The following is a 20,318-nucleotide window of genomic DNA, read 5'->3' as shown; positions in this document are numbered from 1 at the left end:
GGGTCATCGATCCCTTCTTTGAGGATTTTAAGATTGATAGTTTCAGCCTCCATTCTTCCACCTTTGGAATGGAGACCAAGAGCGCTGGCAGTTTCTTCCCTCCCGTCTTAGAGAGTGCTCTTTATTTTATCCTGCCGTAACAGAACTGGCAAAGGTCTCCTCTGCAAAGGCCTCCTCCATATGGGCATACTTCTCTGTATGGGCAAGTATGTCTGAAAAATTCTGAGAATAAGTCTTGGTCAATGACTTCTTCAAGTCATTCTTCAGTAGGCTGCTCATCATCGCGGCCATCGTAGTCAACTGGTTTAGATCTCGAACCTCTAGAGTTTTCATGTTGAAATGATTAACAAAAGCACGAATCAATTTGCCCTCCTTCTGCTTGATGGTATGGAGATAGTCAGACTGTTTTTACTGCCCCTGGCTACTGACAAAGTAGCCGATGAAGGATCGGCATAGATCCTTGAAGGAGTGGATGGAAGCTGGCTTTAAACTGGAGTACCATTGTTGAGCTACCCCCTTAAGAGTCGGACAGAATGCTTAACAGAGGATTGCATCAGATGCTCCCTAGAGGAGCATGGCCACCTTGAAGGTTTTCAAGTGATCAATGGGATCAACCGATTCCATCATAGACCTCGAGTTGAGATAGCTTGAAGTGTCGAGGGAGTGGCTCCTGCACTATCCTAAGGACAAAGGGTAGCTCACTATTATACCCCTCGTAAGGTTGCATCGAGGAGTGATTGTTGTTGAGTGCATTTTATATTCTTTTTTCTATCTGTTTGTTGAGAGCCTGGAACCGTCTTTCGATATCGAGATCTCGGGCAATGCATACCTTTGAATACTATGGAGAATGGCGATCGAGGTTAAATCATGCCCTAATCGTAGGCTGGAAGATCTTCGTCTAGCCAGCTAATGGCTCTGATGAATGTATCTCCTCTCCAGACTCTAAGGAGGCACATGTAGCTCTGGCTATGGTGGCGGCTGAGGAGCCAAGTGTGGAACCAAATTTGGTGGGGGCATCATCTCGGGAGCCATCGATGGTGCCGCTAAGAGGGCCATCGATTGCACCATTGAAGGAGGTGCAGGGGCAGCCTGAACAGGTTGCGATGCTATGGGGGAAGGTGCTAGAATAGTGTGGACTGTCTGAACAGTGGTCGTCAAGTTTTGGACCTGCTGGAAGAGCAGGCTGAATTAATCCATCATGACCAGCGCTGGCTGGGCTAGCGAGAGAGTTTCAATCATCCATTGCTGTGCTCGATTGTTGGCTTGGCTCTCCACCCGACGAGAGGTGGAGGTGTTGGAGATCCTAAATGATATTTGCTTTGGAGGCATAATGAAGATTATGCCCTTCCTCTATCTGTTGCTGCTTGATTTGGTTGAGGTCGGAGAGAAGGCGATTGAGCCTCACGTAGGGATGTTGGCACTGGAGTGACTTGCAAAATAAGTCTAAATCGAAGGTTTTTGCTTCGATGAGGACCTTCCAATGTTCAAGTCAGATTTAGAGAATAATAAGAATAGCAACGAGTTCTCTAAAAGGGATTGATTGACTTACCTGATCCTCGGAGTTTTAATTGCTTATATAGAAGGCTACTGAATAGCTGGTCGAACAGCTGTGAGATCATACAATCTCGAGATTATAGATCCGTTGAATATGCCATTACAGACAAAATATTTCAGCCTTCAATTGCTCCCGTAAGATTAAGAGAGTTGGTTACGCCTGAGTCCATCCACTCGAGGTGGACAGCTGTCACGCACATTGTGAAGTGAGTCGGCTGTGATAATAGGAATAGCCTATGTACTAAGGCATTAGCCCGTAGAGGCAATGGAGTGCACTGGGCAGACCACGTAGCGGATCAGATGTAAGTAGCTCTGCTCTGCATATGGCTCAACATGGCTTAGTCAGCGATCTCGATAATAACTTAAAGATTGGAGCTGTCCTCTACTCAGAATGCTGATCCGAGATACTCACAGTAACCACTGTAACAGTAGTGAATAAATCAAATTCAATTAACAATCATAGTAAATAGGTCAAATTCAATTAACAATCAACTAGCCTTAGATATAAGATGGTTAAAACTATCTTTAGCACTATCATACCTTCTATTATATTTCAAACCATAATTAATATTTTTGATCAATTTTAAATGATTCAACCACCACACTACCACTATGCAACTCTGATTAATATTTTCTAAAATTTCTTAATGATCATAGATAAAATTTGAGCAAAGATTTTGTTATCATTGGATCATAATTTATATCTATAAGAGAAACTTAGACATTATGTAATAATTTAGTTGACTTTAAATATTTATAATTATTTTGAGATAATCAATCAAGATCTTAATTCTACCCCACTCTTACTAATCTAAATTCTCATGATCTTGAACCTAAGCTCTGATACCACTCTGTCATGTCCCAAATCTAGCATCTGGATCGGGCACATGATGGCTGCATATTTTCTAGGGCAAGGCCTTAAAGAATATGTAAGGTCCATCTTTTTATCAATACATAATCCTATGCTCCTCACTATTTGATCTTCAGCCCTATAGAATCTTTTGGATTTAGAAAAAAAATAAAAAGAGGGAATGAGCTTTATGAGCTCATTAAGTTATCAATATTCTGAGGGATCAAGCATAATTAATTTTTTTTTAAATATATAATAATAGATGCAAATACCAATATAATTTTAATTTTTTAAGATATACCATATATAACAGTAAGATTTAAAAATTTTTCTCAGTCTTTGTTGACTATGGCCATGATCAGCCTTGTGATAAGCCTAGAAGAGACTAACTCCTAAAATACAGAACACCCAATCCTTCGACATGTACCAAGAAAAAACTAGCTCTAATTCACATAGTGACGATTTATCCTGTGACAAGGCAAAGAGATTAGTTCTGAGAAACAAATATGCGAATGCATCAACATGTACCAGTGATCAACTCTGACTGACTAGGCCCAGAAGGACAAATTTTGTCAGCGATCAGTCCTAACTGGCTAGTTCCAAAAGAAACATATTTCTGACGTGTGGCTAACGATCAGTCCCGTTGACTAGATCCAGATCATAGTCTAACTAGAGAGTTTTTTTCATAATTTTTTCATAACTAATTTTTCATAAATAATGATACTTATTTTTATAGCAGTATCAACTCAATTTTTATATAATCCAAAAAGTAATAAAATAATTTTTATTCAAAATTTTATGCATCGATAAACATATATAATTTTTTTTCTAGAGATAATGCAATATTAATATGAGAAAATCATTTCTTTCCAAAAATTTGTATCATGCAAAAGTGATATTATGCTTGATCTAATTTTTCTAAATTACTTTTCATAATTAAATACATAATTTTAAACTTTAATAATTTTTAAATATTTTATATATAAAATTTAATTTTTAAATACATAAATATATATATATAAATAAATCCAGAGATAAGAAGAAACTTACCATTGATCAGATCCAAAATTTTATGACCTTCGTAGTTGGATCCCTAGATCCGATATTCGTTCGAAGATAAAGGCTCTAGTACAAATGGATAACAAGTTTTATTAATTCTTAATTTAAGACAAATTAAGATGAATTAGAAAGAATTTCAATCTGGCCCAAGTCTGGATCTAGATTTGGGTCAATTCTCGAGTCAAATCCATGTAAATCATGTTGACCCAGACTTAATTAGATTGAGTCCAATATTAGGTTCATCCAAAGGAATTAAATCCCTTTCTCTCTTCCCTTTCTTCCTCTTTTCCCTCTCTCTCTCTCTCTTTCCTTTCTTCCCTCTCTTAGTCGAACCCAAAACCTTTCAAGTTTTAGGATGACCAAAGGGTGGGTCAGCTGCCAGGTAGCTGGATCAATCAATGATGGTGGCGCAACGGTGCCCAAGGGCAAATCTGGCTGACGATGATCGGGTATTTGAGAAGAAAAGAGAAAAAATGGCACTGTCCTTTAAGCCATGGCAGCCACCCATAGACAGAAAGAAAAAGGAGGAGAAGGGATCTTATAGGAGATGGCGGCAGTGGCGGAGATGGCAGCAGCGACGGTGGTATCTTGCTCAAGGTTCCTCCAGAATAAGTATGATTGATATTTAGGGAGGAGGGTTAGGGTTTCTAGAGGAGGTGGCAGTGCTTGGCACGATCACGTGGTGGCTGCCAGAGATAGGGAAGGAGGAGGATGATGGGAAAATTGGTAAGGATCTCGATCGAGAGGTGGGGGCTTAAATAGAAGTGGGATTTGGAAAGATAGGGTCAATCCTCCTTGAATAGAGTCGGATTTCGCTAGTGTGTCCTATTCAAATTCCTCCCCACCAGCCATAGATCAACAAGGAATAGGGTTCCTTTTTTCAGTCGAACTCGGCTTCATCTCCCCCCCCTCCCCGTGACTTTTTTTTTATTAGGTTCTGGTGAAGTTGGCAAAGGACGTCAGCTTGGGTTGAACCAGGTCCAAGAAACTGATTCTCACAGGTTGGCCACTGAATAGGGTTGAAACCGGATCGGATATGGATTGGATATCAGTATATCTATATCCGTATTTGTTTTGTTTGATGGATACAAATATAGATACAGATATTATCCAAATACAAAAATTCATATCCATATTTGTTTTAAATGGATATGAATATAATTCAGATATTGGAAGTATGGATATAATTATGGATATAACTTGAATGATTAAACTTTATGCATGATTATAAAATCAAAGATATTACTAGATAGTTGATAAATCAAGTTAATAATATATTTATATGATTGTATATTTTCTTTAAAAATTATTAAATACTATATAAAATTATATAGAATTATATCTAGATTTAGATACGAATTGGATAGTTATCTATCCATATCCATATCTATTTTTCTTTGATGGATATGGATATAGATACAAATATTAGTCGGATTCTTAAATTTTTATCCATATCTGGATTGATTCGGATATGAAAATGGATTTAGATGGATAACATCCATACTACTTTCACCCCGACCACTGAAGTACCAAACCTTATAGATTAGACTTGTTATGGGTCAAATAGGTCACCGAGTTATCTAGATCAACTCATGGATTAGTGTGGTTAGGTCAGGTCGAGTATCAAAATTCCATATGCTGTCATCCTAACTCAAGCTGACTTGAACTGACCTAGCACCCGAACCTTTGCCCCCTAAACACAAGAATTGGCTTGGCTTTGACACACGATAGAAGGTACTTGTCCATTATATCAACAATCAAACAGCCTTCTTCGCAACATAAACCATCACTTGGACTATTCTTAGATAAATATTTAGAAATGGCAATGAATAGGGTATCCATAAAAGAGGAATTCTTTGTACATCACCAGTGGTGTAGAAAATCTGACATGTAGCACACCGCCTCACTCGATTGGGCCACGTGGCCACCACTTTTCAACGCACATTTAATATTTCATAATTTTTTTCATTAGAAATTTTGAATAATAAAAATATATCTTTGCTTCTAAAAAAATTATGACATCCTGTGCCAATATTATGACATCCTATATTCAAATTATAACTTCTTGCACTGCATGTCATAATTTTTCTATTGGATGTCATAATTTGGGTAAAAGTATTTTCATCATTTAAAAATTTTATAAATTTTTCAATGATAAAAATGTATTTCTCTCTTTTATGACATCCTGTGTAGGATGTCATAATATCGGCATTGGATGCCATAATCTTTTTAGAAGAAGAGAGATATTTTAGTCATTCAAAATTTTAAATAAAAAAGTGAAACTGTAGGTATTAAATACGTTTTAGAAAATGATGGTGATGTGGCCCAATTGGGTGAGGCGGTGCACTCCACGTCGGATTTTCTACACTGCGGGCTGTGTACAAAAAATTTTTCATCCACAAAATTTGCCCTATCTATGTCCAAACCCATTCAGAATATTACTATCCAAACCCATCCCAAACTCGATTATAAAATTATCTAAAAATCCCAAATCCATCCCTTTACAAAGTGGTAAATTGTCGGGTATCCAAACTCTCTTGAATGAATTTTAATTTTAAATCTCAAACCTCCCTAAATCCTATAAGATATTGCTCAACAAATCCAATTAGAATTTGAGATAGATCGGATATCTCAGAAAATCCATCTATTAATATTTTCTAAGCAATATTTAGATAAAAATTATTTTACTCATATTCTTTTATATATTGGAAAGTAGTTCTTAAATATATCATATTCTTGTGCATTACTATTTTTCTAGATAAATTATTAAGATCTATCCATATTTCTCATGATGCCTTTTATTATATAGATATTGTCATATATAATAATATTATTATTATATATTATATCATATTATATTACATTTATTATACTTGTATCTAATATATTATATTATATATCATTATTATAGTGTTAGGTAGGGATGGCTACGGATCGAGTATGGGTCGGGTCGGCCCATCTCCATATCCATCCCATGAGTAAAAATCCCATATCTATACTTGTCCTGTACCTGCCTTGGATCAGATCGGATTGGATTAGATCAAGTAGAGATATAGATTGGATTGGATTGGATAGATAAGAGAGATTGGTTGGATCAGATACATGTAAATAATATAAATTATTATAATTTTGAAAGGAGGATATATATTAAGATTATACAAATCGGATTTGGGTCGGCGCATATCATTATCTGTATCTGACTAGAATCTATTTCAGACATTTTTTTAGAATCGATATCCATCTTGGATTTCAATCAGATTGGATCGGATACCTGATGAGTCTGCTAAAATTACCATACTTAGTATTAGAGATATTTTAAGAATAAAATAAAATATTATTTTACTAGTTAATGGAAAATTAATTTATCCATCTTTCAATTGGTAATCTATTTTATGAGTAAATGCTTCTCATGGTAAGATAACTTAGCAACCTAGAGAAGCATAAGAACTTGGGTAAGTTAGTCAATAAGAAAGTTGACTAACTTTTCCATAATGCTTACCCACCAAAGGATGAACCCTTAAAACTAATTTTAGATTTCAAATCCAGGATCTAGTTAAAAATTAAGAGCTACCAAAAGAGATCATTTCATTTAAATCCCTACAAAATACATATATCATGTCCAAGTTCCTTAGTTTCGGATTAATATAACTTGCTATCTGTATAAGTAAATTGCGGATTGCATCCTAGTTCAAAACAAGTGAAGATATCACTTTATTTAATAAATTCGCACGCAAATTTCTACATGACATCTAAGTCTCTCAATTTTGAATAGTACTTTCATCTAGGGCTTGCAAAATATGATCTAACTTATTAACTTGATTTGTGTTCGACCTATCATATATTGGGCTTCAGATAAATAGGTTCAGTTTGCAAATAAATTAATTGATTTCAACTGTTTAACATTCAAGCGTATTCATACTTCTGGCATTTAATCTATTTAATCTTTTTAGTCTATTTCGATATATTTAATTTATTTAAAACTTGCTTACTCTGTTTTGATCATGTTTATTTAGATCGGTTTAATCTATTTTAACTCATTTAAATTTATTTAATTTATTTAATTTATTTAATTTGGTTTGAGCTAATTAATAAATGAGTTATCTAAGAAATAGATAAGATTCAAATATAATTTTTTAATTTATTTAATAAATATATTAAATTTGGATTTATGAATTTTTTATCCGTTTCATTTCGAGTCCAACCAGTATAACTTTTTGATCTATTTAATAAATATATTAAATTCGGATTTATGAATTTTTGATCCGTTTCATTTCGAGTCCAACCAGTATCAGTCCCTACCCGACCCAATTGTCACCCCTCGTTCCGTCTTTCCTTGTCCATGATCTTTATAAACCATATCACCTCCCCCTCCCTTTCCCCCGCCCCCGCCCCCGCCCCCGCCCGCTACGATGGCTTCCGTTCATTTGTCCGCTTGGGCTTTCTCTCCCAATCGCATCAACTCCTCCGCCCCCTCTTTCCCCAAATCCCTCCTCTTCCCACCGAGAAGACGCGAATTCTTGAGACCCATCTACTCTTCTCCAAGCGAGGAAGCTCCGGAAGGACAGGCTTCCGAGCCCTCTGACCCGCTGAAGCTCGCCTTTGCCAAGGCCGAGGCCTACAAGAAGGAGAAGAAGAAGTCGACCCAAATCCCGGAACAAAACCCTGTCCCGAAGTCCACTGGTGGTGCTAATGCGAGTGGCGACCCGGACTCGGAGGTCCCAGAAGACGTCAAGCTCGCTTTTGAGAAGGCCAAGGAGTATAAGCAGAAGAAAGGAGCTGTGGGCGGGGACGGGAATGGTACTGTAGAGAAGCCGAGGGATTCCGGTATTCTTCGAAAACTGCTCTCAGTAATTCTATTTCGGGTTGATATAGGAATGAGAATTCATGGTTGGTCGTTAATTGGAAGAGAATGGACGACTGTGATTTCTAACGTTTCGATTCTTCATGATGGTTTTGGATTTTTGAAGAAAGTCAAAAATTTGTTTTTGATCAGCAAAATGTCATTTTTTTTTCCACTGTTAACGTCGAAAGTTTTGTAGCATTAGGAGGTATGATATTTCGCAATTCTGGTTAGTTGTTCTCCGGACTGCTTTCAATATGCTAATCAAAATAAGTCCTTGAACTTTTTGAACCAGAATATAGAATAAAAATATTCGAACAGGCTTGATCTAGGAGTTAGGGTCGTCTTCTACTATGCACAATTATTTGCGTAAAGCAGGAGAGTGTACACTTGCATTTTTCCCCTGGGTGTTCTCGATCTTGTGGTTTTTCTTTCTTTTTATTAGATGTGTCGTGTCTGCAGAAATTGAGCAAGAACTGCGGGGTTTTGGAGGGCCAAGGGCCATGCATGACCTAATTGTCGGGGGTGACTCTAATGTCGAGGTCATGAGAACGTAGCCATGGAAGGGTCAAAAAAAGAAAAGAAAGAGATTCAGCATATAGCAATATGCTCCATTTATCAAATAATACCTGCACAAAGCTTTTCAAAGACTGCAGGAAACTAGCTATGAGTAAAATTATCTTAGGGCCTTTTGTTGATCGATGTTTATGTGTGAATAAAGTGCTAAGTAGAATCGTTAATAATAATTTTCTTGCATAATCTTGTTAAAAGCTAAAATGCCTCTATCTTATTAGAATTTTCAAGAATCTGTTGTTTATAAAGACCAACCAATTTACTATGCTCACACAGAAAATGTATAACTATCAAAAATTTTCACCATGCTTAAAGTAGAAATGAATAAAGAAGGATCAGGCATGCTGCATGAGAATCTTACTGGAACTACTATATAGATATTGGGAGAGGCCTGGGATGTGAATTCTAGGATTCCTGAAAATCTTGGATTCAAGTCTTGAAGAAATTTGGTGGGCAACCCAGAACATATCGGCAATGAGTTATACTACATGTTGTTAGAGTTAGGTGGATGCCATGGTCATTGATTTGGATGATGATCATGGCAATGACATTTTTTAATTAGTAGTGCCGGTGAAAATTTGTCTAGTGTCTAGCTGTGTATGGTGGTAGTCAAGTGCAATTGTAGCATGTTGCTAGTGAAGATTGAAGAAGAGTGCTTTTCCCCCTCCTTTTGTTGTTGATTTTGATTGGCCCATTTTTTAGTTTATGTTCTCTTCCTTTCCATCGCAAAGTTCTCACTACACATGACAAAAATAGGGAGATTTATACTGTTTATGATTCCCATCTGCCTGTTTCATAAGTAAAATAAAAAGCCAATCGATATGCCAATGGACATCCTAGCATTGCTTTCCTAGTTAGACAAACTGTTCCCTAGTCAAAGCAAATAAAAAAGCCTTTAAATGTGAAGTAGATTGGACTGGAAGTTCCATGTTTTACTTTGTTTAGAATGTTGTAAGCATGGTGGCTCATCCCCACCTTTGAGCTATTACTTATTGTTGGTAAGATTGGTGCGTGTAACTTGTGGTGGACCTTGATTTATTGTTTCATCTTTGAAGCAAAGGGGAGTTACATTAGCTGGTCTCAGAAAAAAAAGGTAAAAAAAGCTAAAGGACAAAAAGCTAGCACAGATATCAGAATACTTAGGTAACAACAAAAAGAAGCTCTTCATATTTTCCTAAGCTGGAGGTCCTTCTGATAATTTTGAAGCTTCAATTGCTGGACTTCAGGGAAGTCTGGCTAGGGTGCTACTACTAGTAACTTGTTGATGTAGTGATATTGAATAATAGAGATTACGAACTGAGGAGGATATCATGCATCAAATGTCATGGTTTCTTGATGACTTTGTAGAAATGACTTTGGAGTTCGAGTTCTATGGAACTTGTGAAACAAGTAAAGTTTGGTTGCTTTTTGTGGCATAGTCCATGATGGCGGTAATAGTGTTACCTTTACAATTACAAAGTTAATCCTTTCATGTAGTACGTGAATATTGATAACATGAATACCACTAATGAGAAGTCACATGAATGTTGAGAGTTTAGAAGGTGTTACTTCTTTCTTTTTTTTGACACTTTTCTAATCCGATACTTTATATTTCCAAATATACCTGCTTTAGACTAGAATAGCTAAGTATTAACCTGAAAGTTATATTTGTCTTAAAAATTGGCAAATAGACCAGATTAGTTACTAAATTATTTTAGATTTAATGATCTGATTCTGTTAATGAAATAATATTATGATGAAAACAGATCCACTTAAAGTTGTTTCTTGGGGAAGGTACATCTTAAGCCGAAGATAAAAGGTGCTAGCATAAGAGCTAAACTTTTTGTATTCTATTTCTCATCTTTTTACCAATATTTTCATTGGGTATAAGGAAATTCTTTTTCATTTGAAAATTGAGGAAAAAAGACAAGAAATAGTATGTTAGTCATAAAAAGATCAAATTTCCCCATTTGTCTGTCTGTTAAGCCATCATGCACAATTGAAAGTTTGATCATTTTGTATATCAGGCCAAGAGATGATGAATTCAAGGAACTTGGAGTTTGAACGGAATAAGGTAAGTAAGAAAGAAGAGATTAAAGTTTCCAGTATTGACTTTTTGGGGCTTGATTTTTCTGAGAAAAAAAGGCACAGCGGAGTGCCACCTGGGTTAGCTCCAGTTGTGGAACCTCTTTCAGGAGGGGATTTGCCTGAAGTGGAAATTATTGTTGGGGATCCCAGTAAGTTTGAAAGTACAACACCATCAACAACTATGGGTTCGACAGAAGCTGATGATAGCACAGGACCATACAAGTCCAAGGTTTCTACATCAGGTACATCAACTACTATGAATTCAAAAGAAGATGATGATAGTATGGGACTATACAAGCCCAAGGTTTCTACATGGGGTGTCTTCCCAAGGCCCAGCAACATTTCAAAGACGGTATATGCTATATATGTGCTTTTTCTGACAATATAATTGTCATTGTTTTGCTACTTGTAGTTTTTTTTTTTTTTGTCTTTACCCTTTAGTTTTTTTATGAATATGTATAATTAGCATTTTACTAGAGGTTTTGATTAAAACCCATCGGGGGAGGTGGGGGAGTAAAAGCTACATGACCTTTTTGTTACGATTTATATAGTTTTGGCCTTTGTAGTCGGGATTTCCTTTTTGGTTTTGCATAAGTAATGTCTGGTCATAACTATAGCTTTTTTTTTTAGATGAACTAGGTTATAGAAAAGTTATCTTTTGTAAACAATGTTTTACTCTAGGGAAGAAGAGGACTTTTCCAAAGGGGACAAGGAACATTATTATCCTTTCTTCCGAGGTGATTATAATACTTATCATCAAATTATTAAAAAAATTGCCACTAAGTATTGAAATATGTTTTATAAGTTTAAGGTTTCAATTTATTTTGACATTAATCATTTACGAAATTAATAATTATTTAATCTAGCTGTGCAAAGACATGTTAGTGAGCATTCTAATACATCCACATCCATGTGCAATTGTCTTTTTTGAATCAAGTGTTAACTTATTTACTATTTTTGTTAGACTATGATCATGATATTGGTGACACACAATAGAAACATGAATTTGCAGTGATTGCATTTCTGCTTAAATATGATGATTGAAATATTTAACAATCAACTAATCTTATTTTGATCCTCATATCATGGGAAGGGGTCATGGAAGAAACCATAATCTTTCCCTCTTTCGCTCCTCTCTGTGATCCTTCCTATCCCCACATGATGGCAATTGTCCCTCCCTCGCCCCCCTTCTCTCTCTCTCGGTTGCCCCTTGACTGACAACCTCTCCACCCCTCTTGTTTCCCATTTCCCTTCTTAACCCAAACCCTTGGAGGTGTTCTTTTGGTTTGATAAAGAGCAAAGGTTCAGAAGGGGAGAGAGAGAGAGTGTGTGTGTGTGTGCGCGCGCACTCATGCAAAGCTTTTGCAACCCCTCTTTTCCCCACATTAAAATGGCTGCTCCTCTCTCTTGCCATCTTGTCTCTCACCCAATGGTGAGTCGCAATGATCTCGCTTCCTCACCTTTCTCTTGTTCTTGGGCTAATGGTGATGGGGTGACAGGTGTTGAGTGGCAATGACTGTTGCAGGTCTGATGAGGGTGCACATTGGGAAAGCCATGCCTTCCATCCCTTGCTTTCCTAGTGAACCTAAAGGTTGGGTCATGTCAGGCCTGGGCCCCACTCGTTGCTATCTAGCCGGGCTCAGGTTTCAATTTCTAGGGCCAAGGTTGGGCTGCGCTCGAGCCTACCTTTTTTTGGTCTTGCTATAATACCTAGGTCCGACCTGATCCTGACCTAGCTTGATGAATGTTCAGGTCTAGACTAAATGATGGACACCTCTATGGCCAAGGCACTTAGGCTGCCTCCCATGGAGGAATGCCTCCAAGCTTTTAGTATGTGTATATATAGATAAGCATGTGTATGTATTATATATACACTCTTTTTACCATATGGCACTATAATCTATTTTTCACAATTAAAAGTCCAATGAACATAATCCACAAGGGGGGCAACTGCTATTCTTTTCAGTCTCAGAACTGAATGTCATACTGGTAGCTTGCCCATATTTGATTATAAAGATCTCAATGTCTGTGACTTGTTTGATGTGTATGTTCCCCTAGCCAACTGGCTTCCCAAATTTTAAGCCAAGACCAAATGCCATGCTGCATGCTGCCATCTAGGTCTAGCTTCCTGACTTACTAGTGCAATATTGGGATTGGCAAAACTTTTTCAGATAGCCTTAAAAGTTGGTACTATGTTTTATTTGGATAATTGGATGGGGAGTTTGATTAAGCTTGGCATACTAATGGTCTATGTTGAAGTATCTATCTCCCAGCCTCTGTGCCCCAGTACCCCTATATGTGAAAGAGAGGAAGATTTAGCAGCCATTTTCTTACAAAAACTTGGTGTGGGTTTTGTTACAAACTTACAATTGTGGCCAAATTGGGCATTTGGAGGAAGGTTGCCCATTTCCTCCGGCCTATACGAAGATTGTTGTGGAGAATGGAGAGCAGAATAAAGTTTCAAAATCATCATGCAGATGCTGGATTATAGCTACCAGGATTTGGTTGAAGGATAATGTTGGGGAAGACAAGTCCAATTCAAGGCCAGTGTGATCATCTAGTTCATGATACCGGTGATGGTTCAATTTGTCACGCCCCAAATCCGGGACATAACACGGCCATGCTACCGAGGGATGGAGCCCACGATAACACGAAGCCAATCCATCATAATCATCTAAAATCCGTCAAATAAAAAAATTCAATTCTATTATTCATCAAATAATCGAACCAATATTGGTTCAGAGCATCTAAATCCAAAAGCAAGTACTAACCCGAATCTCAACATTCATAAATAACTACAAATTCATGATTATAAAATAAATTAAACTTCTGTTGTCAAATTTTTCAGCTTGCTATGCCGATCTTCAAGCTTGAATTTCTTTTGCCGATCCTAACCTTATTTCTCTATTCAAACAAAAAGAAAACAAAAAGAATATGAGCTACCCTAGCCCAGTAAGTAGAACTTGCGCTTCCTTATCAGATCAAACATAAGTTTTTCATGATAATGCAATATTTAGAAAATAACAGATAATACAAAATAAAGCATTTCATAGAGCATATAACAAAACAAGTTATAAACTCATCATGCATGCATAAATCATGTATATTTCACAATCATGAATCGTAAATCATTTTCATCATGTATTCATGTCATGTTTTAAAATATTGCTCACAGATATTCGTGCTAAGGTCACTATTATACCCGTGACAGGGCCATATTTCTTAATCGACAGAGTTCTTAATTCATGTGCCAACTTTATACCCGCTGGCAGGGCTATGTTTCGTATGGATGCTAGCTCCGGATGTCGACCTTTCCGAAGGGATTCATTCATAGCCATCTGAGAGCCTTTGAAATCATTATATCTTTTTCTTAAAGCATACATATACATAGATGAAAAAACAATGAAATTCATACTTCATAATCATGCTATTTTCATAAAACATATTCATGAAATCAATGCTCATAATAAAACATGCTTTTCTATATCACATATGTCGATCCTTATTTTATGATTTCATCAATAGCAATTTTTTACATAAAAACATGATCATTTAAAAATAAATAAGGAGCATAAGATCTACTTACCTCGTTCATCTTAAATCTTCAGACTTTATTAAAAGAATCAGCTAATCCTATTTAAAATATCAAATCATCATCAATTTCTATTCCATAAATATAATAAGATTAAATCATAAGGAAAGAGGATTGTTGTCCGGATGTGTCGGTCCATCCAGATACCAGGGCAATTCAGGGTCTCTGATCTGAGAGTCAGATTTAAGTGACTTGATCAAGAAATCGTGAAGCATAGATCGAATTAAGGTCAAGATCAATCAATAGGATTCTTTAATAATGAATTTAAAAGATCCTTGATATGATCAAATGAGGTTGACATACAGCACGGATATCAAAGCAACTTCGGATCATCTTGTTAGAGTCAATATGAGCTTCTAAAAGATGAAGGCATAACTTGATATAGGATTCATAGATTTTTTTAGAGAGAGAAAGTAGAGAGAGAAAGTGGAGAGAGAATCATCGTATCCTTCAAAAGTGACAATCATGATTGAGATCATCAGAGGTTATATCAGGATGACTTAATATGGATTAACCATGATCGATGTTATCAATTTCGAAGAAGGATCGGATTAGGATCTAATCTACTGCACGAATTTTGGAGCAGTCTCAAATCATCATATTTTCATCTCAAGTTTATCCTAGGGTCTGTGATGCAATCAGAGAGAGAATGACCCTACAGAGACGAAATCCATAAAAAGAGATAAAAGGTTTAGAGAGAGAAAATAGGGAGAAAATCTAGAGAGAGAAAATGGAGAGAGAATGTAAAGAGAGAAAGTTCAATTCTAGAGAGAGAAAGTCTTCAGAGAGAGATGAGAGAAACTTTCTCTCACATATTTTTTTATTATTATTTTTCTTTTCTTTTTCTTTTTCTTTTTCTTTTTAAAGAGAGACAATAGAGAGAGAAAGAGAGAAAAGAGAGAGAAAGAGGGAGAAAGAGGGGAGAGAGGGAATTTTTTTCTTTTCTTATTTTTTTTTTATTTTTCTATTTTGCGTTTTCTTTTCTTTTACTTTTTCCTTTTTTTTTTCTTTTCTTTTCTTTTCTTCTTCTTCTTCCTTTTTCTTTTCTTCTTCCCAGGCTTCCATTGAGCCGAAACAGGGGATCTCACAATTCCCTGTTGGCCGACCGGCCGACGGTGCAACCGGCATGGGCGGCCGTCGGCAGGAGGAGGGGCAACCCTGCGGCAAGAGGAAGGCCAAGCCGGTGGCCGACGGCGGCCACCGACGCCCACACATTCAAAAGGGACCGAATCCCTTTCTCCAAGAAATCCGGCGACTCCGGTCGCCGGCGATCGTGCACACGGGCATGGGGAGAAAGGAGGAGAAGAGAGGAAGGGGAGGAGGCTCACCTTCGACGCCGGCGAGCAAAAAGGATGGCACAGGGATGGTCTCTGCGGTAGTTTTCCGGCGGTTGCCGCCGACTGGGTCTCGAATCTTCGGTGAGAGGGAGAGAGGAGGATTCTCCTCCTTAAATAGAGCCGGAGGGGGGGCTCTCCGACTCCGATTGGGAGCCGGTGAGAGGAGGAAGAAGACTCCCTTTGGGAGTCTTTTCCTCTGTTTTCCTTTTTTTTTTTTTTCTGGGCTGTGGATTGATTCTAGGCCCAATTGGGCCGGGTGATCACATTCTACCCCCCTAAAAAAAAATTTCGTCCTCAAAATTTAACATACCTTCATTTTTAAATAAGTGTGGATATCTCATTTTTATATCATCTTCAAGCTCCCATGTGGCTTCTCTCTCTTCATGATTACTCCAGTGAATCTTCACATATGGAATGATGCGCCGTCTTAGAACTTGCTCTTTTCGATCAATAATTCGGAGGAAATTTTTTTTTTTTTATAGGTTAAGTCTTCATGAACTTGCAATGGCTCATACTTTATCACGTTATTTGGATCAGGTACAAATTTTCTTAGTGGTGAAATATGAAAGACATTGTGCACTTTAGATAATTCTGATGGTAAAGCTAGTTCGTAAGCAACATTTCCTACTCGGCTCAAAATTTCAAAAGGTCTAATAAATCGCGGACTCAGCTTGCCATGTCTCTCAAACCTCATGACACTTTTTGTAGGTGATACTTTTAGAAAATTATGATCACCAAAGTGAAATTCCAATTCTCTTCTTTTTCTATCTGTCCAACTCTTCTGTCTATCCTGTGCTGCTTTGAGTCTTTCCTTGATCAGATAGATTTTTTTTTTCTCTAGCATCCATTTATTATTAGTAAAATCCTTCCTTATTTATAACTAACGTATTTCATAATATCTTTTGATTTAAAGGATTAATATTTCAAATCAATTCAGACCACCACGCTTTTGCTGCGCACTCTGATCTCAATTTACCAAATTATCTAAATCTATAAAAAAATAAAAATATCTTTGTATATTAAATCAATCAAAGATAGATCCAACTTTCATATTTCATATACAATTTAGGGTAAAATTTAAGATTTCTTTGTTATTTCTATCTCTTAGGCATAGCACATCAAAATTAAATCTTCATCCACCTTCTATGTTTGAACTTATTACATAAGCTTCACCACCCCTCAAGAATCCAATATGTCTAGAATTAATTTGAGTTAACCTTCGATTTACCTTACAATCATTTAGACAACTTTCAAACCAACCTTTCTTTGCAAAGAAATTAACATCAAAATCAGCAAAATTATCATATCCTTTATCCATATAGGTTTAGCATTCCAATATCATCAAATATACCTAACATAATATATCAATACCTCCCACTTCATTCTAGGGTCAGCACTTCTCGTACTCAGGTCAACCTTGCTAATTGAAATCTATGATATAACTCGTCAATTCTATTATAGACCTCATATGCCACTTATGCATAAATTTCATCATAATACCTATTGATTCGAAATCAAATTATTGAATCTTTTCTTTTATATCTATCATGTTCCTCATGATCTTAGCCTCAAGTTCACATATCACTAAAGTCACAATCCCGAATAATGATAACCTTAAGCTCAAATACCACTTAAGTCATATTCTCTAGTGATCATAATCTAAACTTTATATCATTCTATCACGTCCTTAATGATCATAATCTTAATCTCTGATGTTATCCATTATACTCTACTCGGTCACATCCTATTGATCATACATAAAATTTTGATATCACTTTATAATCTCAATGATCTTAAACCTAAGTTCTGATATTATTCTATCATATCCTAATCATTTATATTATTTATATCATAATCCTCAAAGATTATAATCTAAGCTCTGATACCATAAAATGTCACGCCCCAAATCCGGGACATAACACGGCCATGCTACCGAGGGATGGAGCCCACGATAACACGAAGCCAATCCATCATAATCATCTAAAATCCGTCAAATAAAAAAATTCAATTCTATTATTCATCAAATAATCGAACCAATATTGGTTCAGAGCATCTAAATCCAAAAGCAAGTACTAACCCGAATCTCAACATTAATAAATAACTACAAATTCATGATTATAAAATAAATTAAACTTTTGTTGTCAAATTTTTCAGCTTGCTATGCCGATCTTCAAGCTTGAATTTCTTTTGCCGATCCTAACCTTATTTCTCTGTTCAAACAAAAAGAAAACAAAAAGAATATGAGCTACACTAGCCCAGTAAGTAGAACTTGCGCTTCCTTATCGGATCAAGCATAAGTTTTTTATGATAATGCAATATTTAAAAAATAATAGATAATACAAAATAAAGCATTTCATAGAGCATATAACAAAATAAGTTATAAACTCATCATGCATGCATAAATCATGTATATTTCACAATCATGAATCGTAAATCATTTTCATCATGTATTCATGTTATGTTTCAAAACATTGCTCACAGATATTCGTGCTAAGGTCACTATTATACTCGTGACAAGGCCATGTTTCTTAATCGACAGAGTTCTTAATTTATGTGCCAACTTTATACCCGCTGGCAGGGCCATGTTTCGTGTGGATGCTAGCTCTGGATGTCGACCTTCCCGAAGGGATTCATTCATAGCCATCTGAGAGCCTTTGAAATCATTATATCTTTTTCTTAAAGCATACATATACATAGATGGAAAAATAATGAAATTCATACTTCATAATCATGCTATTTTCATAAGACATATTCATGAAATCAATGCTCATAATAAAATATGCTTTTTCATATCACATATGTCGATCCTTATTTTATGATTTCATCAATAGCAATTCTTTACATAAAAACATGATCATTTACAAATAAATAAGGAGCATAAGATCTACTTACCTCGTTCATCTTAAATCTTCAGACTTTATTAAAAGAATCAGCTAATCCTATTTAAAATATCAAATCATCATCAATTTCTATTTCATAAATATAATAAGATTAAATCATAAGGAAAGAGGATTGTTGTCCGGATGTGTCGGTCCATCCAGATACCAGGGCAATTCAGGGTCTCTGATCTGAGAGTCAGATTTAAGTGACTTGATCAAGAAATCGTGAAGCACAGATCGAATTAAGGTCAAGATCAATCAATAGGATTCTTTAATAATAAATTTGAAAGATCCTTGATATGATCAAATGAGGTTGACATACAGCACGGATATCAAAGCAACTTCGGATCATCTTGTTAGAGTCAATATGAGCTTCTAAAAGATGAAGATATGACTCGATACAGGATTCATAGACCTTTTTTAGAGAGAGAAAGTCGGTCATGAGAGAGAAAATAGAGAGAGAAAGTGGAGAGAGAATCTTCGTATCCTTCAAAAGTGACAATCATGATTGAGATCATTAGAGGTTATATCAGGATGACTTAATATGGATTAACCATGATCGATATTATCAATTTCGAAGAAGGATCGGATCAGGATCTATCTACTGCACGAATTTTGGAGTAGTCTCAGATCATCATATTTTCATCTCAAGTTTATCCTAGGGTCTGTGATGCAATCAGAGAGAGAATGATCCTAGAGAGACGAAATCCATAAAAAGAGATAAAAGGTCTAGAGAGAGAAAATAGAAGAAAAATCTAGAGAGAGAAAATGAAGAGAGAATGTAAAGAGAGAAAGTCCAATTCTAGAGAGAGAAAGTCTTAAGAGAGAGATGAGAGAAACTTTCTCTCACATGTATTTTTTATTATTATATTTTTCTTTTCTTTTTCTTTTTAGAGAGAGAGACAATAGAGAGAGAAAGAGAGAAAAGAGAGAGAAAGAGGGGAGAGAGGGAATTTTTCTCTTTTCTTTTTTTTTTTATTTTTCTATTTTGCATTTTCTTTTCTTTTCTTTTTCTTTTTCCTTTTTCTTTTCTTTTACTTTTTCCCTTTTTTTCTTTTCTTTTCTTCTTCTTCTTCCTTTTTCTTTTCTTCTTCCCGGGCTTCCATTGAGCCGAAACAGGGGATCTCACAATCTCCTGTTGGCCGGTCGAACGGCGGTGCAACCGGCATGGGCGGCCGTCGGCAGGAGGAGGGGCGACCCTGCGGCAAGAGGAAGGCCAAGCCGGTGGCCGGCGGCGGCCACCGACGCCCACACATTCAAAAGGGACCGAATCCCTTTCTCCAAGAAATCCGGCGACTCCGATCGCCGGCGATCGTGCACACGGGCATGGGGAGAAAGGAGGAGAAGAGAGGAAGGGGAGGAGGCTCACCTTTGATGCCGGCGAGTCTTTTCCGGCGAGCAAAAAGGATGGCACAGGGATGATCTCCGCGGTGGTTTTCCGACGATTGCCGCCGACTGGGTCTCGAATCTTCGGTGAGAGGGAGAGAGGAGGATTCTCCTCCTTAAATAGAGCCGGAGGGGGGGGCTCTCCGACTCCGATTGGGAGCCGGTGAGAGGAGGAAGAAGA

At 36.7% G+C, this 20,318-nt stretch overlaps 1 protein-coding gene and 1 pseudogene across 1 annotated transcript in view; one reads left to right on the top strand and one right to left on the bottom strand.

Annotated features, from left to right (window-relative positions):
- Positions 1–291, bottom strand: part of LOC140857993 (probable protein phosphatase 2C 47) — a 32,534-nt pseudogene extending 32,243 nt beyond the window's left edge.
- A 7,533-nt stretch (positions 292–7,824) lies between these two features.
- The window catches only part of LOC105034664 (uncharacterized), a 41,344-nt gene continuing 28,850 nt past the window's right edge, over positions 7,825–20,318 (top strand). The window contains exons 1-2 of the mRNA XM_010909903.4: positions 7,825–8,287; positions 10,883–11,295. Of these exons, the coding sequence (XP_010908205.1) occupies positions 7,873–8,287; positions 10,883–11,295 (828 nt within the window). The 5' untranslated portion in view covers positions 7,825–7,872. The remainder of the gene's footprint in view (positions 8,288–10,882; positions 11,296–20,318) is intronic.

Source organism: Elaeis guineensis, chromosome 5, assembly GCF_000442705.2.
Source record: "Elaeis guineensis isolate ETL-2024a chromosome 5, EG11, whole genome shotgun sequence".
NCBI lineage: Eukaryota > Viridiplantae > Streptophyta > Magnoliopsida > Arecales > Arecaceae > Elaeis > Elaeis guineensis.
Note: the sequence above shows the minus strand (reverse complement) of the source record. Positions and strands in the feature narration are given on the sequence as shown.